Source organism: Castanea sativa, chromosome 7, assembly GCF_040712315.1.
Source record: "Castanea sativa cultivar Marrone di Chiusa Pesio chromosome 7, ASM4071231v1".
Taxonomy (NCBI): Eukaryota; Viridiplantae; Streptophyta; class Magnoliopsida; order Fagales; family Fagaceae; genus Castanea; species Castanea sativa.
In genome coordinates this window covers 18,892,314-18,896,736 of record NC_134019.1, presented here as the reverse complement: position 1 = coordinate 18,896,736, position 4,423 = coordinate 18,892,314, and the positions used below count along the sequence as shown (strand labels likewise).

At 37.1% G+C, this 4,423-nt stretch overlaps 1 protein-coding gene across 1 annotated transcript; it reads left to right on the top strand.

Annotated features, from left to right (window-relative positions):
• Positions 1–276: 276 nt before the first annotated feature.
• LOC142642827 (L10-interacting MYB domain-containing protein-like) lies at positions 277–2,638 on the top strand. Its single transcript, XM_075817251.1, has 3 exons — positions 277–580; positions 1,461–1,817; positions 1,899–2,638. The coding sequence occupies exons 2-3, from the start codon at positions 1,479–1,481 to the stop codon at positions 2,079–2,081; spliced, it is 522 nt and encodes a 173-aa protein (XP_075673366.1). The 5' UTR covers positions 277–580; positions 1,461–1,478; the 3' UTR covers positions 2,082–2,638.
• Positions 2,639–4,423: the final 1,785 nt, after the last annotated feature.

The window sequence follows — 4,423 nt, the reverse complement described above, 5'->3', positions numbered from 1 at the left end:
GAATAATTAAGAAAAGAAAAGGAAAAAGAAACTACGGCAGCGTTTGGATCTGGCATTTATTGGGCGTTTCCGCATTTTGCTTTTCAATGGTTGTGGGACCCAGTGCTATAGTGGCACGAAATAAATGCAAGAAAATGCTGGATGAAAAACTTCTCCACACACCGTTTCATTAATAAAAGGAAACGCATCTGCGTGTACTATTCATGACTTTAGCATCCAAAGAAACATGTTGCACTGTACTGAACAAAAACTCTTGTCAGACCCAGTTCACATCTCATCCATCAAGTTGGCAACCCATGAAAGCAGAAACACAAAACAGGACGTTCTCTTCGACGGCTATTTTCTCATTTTACCCTTTCTTCCTCTCAACCACTTTAATAGAGATGTCTTCAATTTTCTTCAATGCTCTGTCCTCTTCGTCTTCAATGAATTGCACCTACCCACTAACCAATAACCCATTAAAACAAAGGAAACAGAGCAAACCCATTACGCGAAACAAACGAACCCCTCTGTTCTTCCTTCGCTCTAGCTTAGCTTCTCTCCGTGTCGTTACCGCCACTGTGGGTCTTTGCATTCACAAGTAAGTTTTGTCTAACTTCTCATGCTTTCTAATCTATTGGTGTGTGGTTATATTGTTTTCCATGAGGTTTCAATTTGTGGTTTTGTGTTCAACGTTTGTGTGTGCTTTTTGTATTTTCGATGACACTAGTATGTGGGTTTATCTCTCCTTCGTGTAATTTTGTGTGTTTCTCTTCCTAACAATAGTATTTTTATTTAATTTCCTAAAATCATTGGTATTTTGTAGTTCAATTACTAATATTTCACAAGTCAATTTGAATTAGGGTTTCCCTTGTCTGAACAAGGATCAGGATTTCCCGAACATTATCCCCATTGCTTATCAACCTTTAACAATTAAATGTGTTTTCAAAGATATGAATAGGATTGACTAAGTCTAGTCCATTTCCAATGTCTGTCCAAAGCTTTTGCCAAGTTTTAACTTTAATACTCCCCTGATTCTCCCCATATTGGGAATGTTGGTAGGTTAGGGAGCAACGTTTTTTAGTTTTTATTTATTTATTGGAAGACAAGCTTCCAGTTTGAGAACAAGGGGTTGAGAAATTGTTTTGAGTATCCTTTTGTGATTTTATTGGCTTTTGTGTTGATGTCTGGCTGTAGAAACAACTTCTACATTGGTGGGAACTTTGGGGGTTCTTTTCCCTTTTAGGAAGTGGTATTGGTATATGAATATTTGATTTATCATATGTTGTCTGGTAACATTGGAACCTAAAATCTACTCTGATTATGTTCCTTTCAACACCAATTCAAAGGTGCAAGCTAATGATATCCGTAACCTAAAATCTTCTCTGATTGTGAGTTTACTTTGCATTTTTCATGTGGGCATGCGTAACCGATTATGATATGCATATGAATTGTTTGTTGAAATGCCTCAATGAGTATAGAAGGAAGTTGTAGCAAAAATGGGTAAGGGGAAATCGAAGGACAGTGGTAATGAGGCCATAACTAGGTGGAAGGATAGTAAGGAACTAAAAGCTTTTTGTGATTTGAGTGCTGCTCAAGTCCTAGATGGCAAGAGGCATGGAAGATTTTTCAGAAGGGAAGGGGTTGATGCAGTGATTGAGCAGTTGGGTGAAATGGGAAAAGTAGTGACTCACACGCAGTTCAAGAACAAATGGGATCATTTGAGGAAACAATGGAAGAATTGGAAGGAGTGTTTTGACCATGACATTGGGTTGGGTGTTGATCTTGTAACTGGGATCCTTGAGGCCAATGATGAGTGGTGGACCCATAAGGTTCAGGTTAGTTCACTTTACATAATTGTCAAAAACTCAACTGTCTACAACTATATTGTGTTCTAATTACCGGTTGTCCACATGTAGGCATGTCCCAAGGCATTAACCTATAAAAACAAACCTTTGCCGAATTTTCAGTCCATGGAAATCATGTTTGAAGGAACTTATGCAACGGGGAAAAATGCATTCTGCCCGAGTGGTGAAATACCAAAGGAATGCATTAAAGGGTCTAGGGACTCCGCTAACAGCAAAGAATTAATTGACCCCTAATGTGAACCCTCTGCCAATGTTGACCCAATGGAGGTTGAAGGCCCATCATCGTCGAGGTCAACACGGGCAGTAAATAAGGGGAAAGACTTGGCAAACGATGTCCACCTTTTTAGGGGAATTTGCAAGAAACCAAGAAAAAAGCGCTCAATTGTGCAAGAGTTTTCCAACTCTTTGAAGAGCATCTCAAATGTTATTGTTGAAATTAGAAGTGTAAGTACTCGTACACCATTTGCTTCCGTAGCAGCTACTAAGATGCAAGCAATTATGGACATGGTGTTGAGTCTTCCTAGGGTGCAAGTGGGTGATCGCCTTCATATGTACAACACTTGCTTGTTCATGAATAACGCAGACAGTAGGAACATGTTTGCAGCTAATGTTAAGAAGAAGGAGGTCCAACTAAAGTGGCTAGAGATGTAGTACAGCATGAACCCTAAGTGACATTTTGCTCTATAGGAAAGGGGCTTGTCTAAAGCCTGAGTTGCTTTAGCCTTGGTGTTGTACCTGTTGCACTCTTTACACAAATATAATTTCTTAAGCATTAATTATTTCTTGTTGTACCTGTTGCACTCTTTTTCCTTTTTTATGGGCACAAACTATATGCTTACCATGTGTATGTAAGACAATGGTAACTACCTAATCTAGTGTATACTTACCTGTTCCTTTTTCTTCTGCTTATGTCTATAATTGTCATCTATAATTAATTGTTCGTTTTTCAACTTGCTGGGTGAAGCCAAACTACTTTTAGAAGCCATTTCACAAAGCCAAAGCCATTGAGCAGTTTCCTCATGTAGATGTGCTGCTGTTTTTTTTTTTTTTAATTATTATTAATAAAAGCTGCCAAATATTTGTTTATTGCTTAATACTTTAATATCAGTGTTTACAATGGTTTGGATAATGGGTGGGCATTAAAACCCCCCATACCTAAAGATACAGCAGCCAACTTGGGGGGTTCCACTTGTTCCATGGTTAGAGCTTATTAGTTAGAGCTTATTTTTACTGTTGTAATAAAGTTTGGTTGTTAGAAAGCATACAATTCTCTAACATGGGTTGTGTAATGCTGAAATGGTTCCCAAGATTGTCTTAATTGCTGCTTTGCCTTCAGAATCTGATTAATGTTTGGAGTTTATTAGTTAGAGCTTATTTTCACTGTTGTAATAAAGTTTGGTTGTGAGAAAGCATACAATTCTCTAACATGGGTTGTGTAATGCTGAAATGGTTGCCAAGATTGTCTCAAGTGCTACTTTGCCTTCAGAATCTGATTAATGTTTGGAGTTTATTAGTTAGAGCTTATTTTCACTGTTGTAATAAAGTTTGGTTGTGAGAAAGCATACAATTCTCTAACATGGGTTGTGTAATGCTGAAATGGTTGCCAAGATTGTCTCAATTGCTGCTTTGCCTTTAGAATCTGAGCAATGTTTGGAGTTTATGCATTTACTACCGCTGTGAATTGTGACACAACATTCTTGGTGTGGAGATTGCATTTGACTTGGCTCTTGATTTTAGTTTTTAATGGCCAGCTAAGATTTTAAAGACATTATTCAGCTTCCTAAAACCTCCAACTGGTAAGTTGTTGTTTGATGGCATTTTCATGCTTTAGGTGGTCAATGTGTCAGTCTAGGCTATAAGTTTCACAGGTATGCTTGCTAGTTCTTGATGTGTGGTTCATGTAGATCTCTGTCTCTCTCTTTGTTTTTTTTTGGTTTTTGGTTTTTGTAGATGGTTTGTTTTAAGGTGAGGGGTAACTGCAGTGGCCATTGACTTGCTGTGTGTGTGTGAAACAATTACATGTGTGTTTATTCAGTAGGTGGAAGATTGTTATTATTATTATTTTTGTATGAACATTGAAAGGGGGGTGTTTTATTTTTATTATTTCAAAGTAATTACTGAAGAATGACACATTAGCTTACTTAGAAAAATTACATTGATTAATCCAAGTCCTTTTTTTTTTTTTTTTGATTTGCATCAAATTGAGCACTGGGGTGGTGGGGTTCTGCATTGTGCAGTGAAAGTTTAGCAAGATTTGGTGGTAGTTGAGGATAACTGAAATATGCCTGCCACAAGTCAGTGCTCATTGGCTTGGATTCTTTGTCAATCTTGGCCTGATCAAGGCCTTTTTCATTCCCAATTAAAAAAAAAAAAAAAAATGAGGCTGCTATATTCACTGGTTTCTGTCTTTGCTAATGCATAGATTTTCATTTTTAAATGTCGAAAAAATTTGGATTAATGGCCTCTCTTTTTATCATTTTATTTTTGATCTGTGATTATAGTTTTAATGGGGTAGATAATTTGTTAATTTGCTGTTTATTTCACTGGTCCATTACAGTATTAGCATAAAATTTTGT

Bases quoted from the DNA above. Each gene is read 5' to 3' on its own strand.
- LOC142642827 (XM_075817251.1), top strand. From the start codon at position 1,479: ATGGGTAAGGGGAAATCGAAGGACAGTGGTAATGAGGCCATAACTAGG. The intron at 1,818-1,898 runs GTTAGTTCACTT...GTCCACATGTAG, and splicing joins GGTGGACCCATAAGGTTCAG to GCATGTCCCAAGGCATTAAC.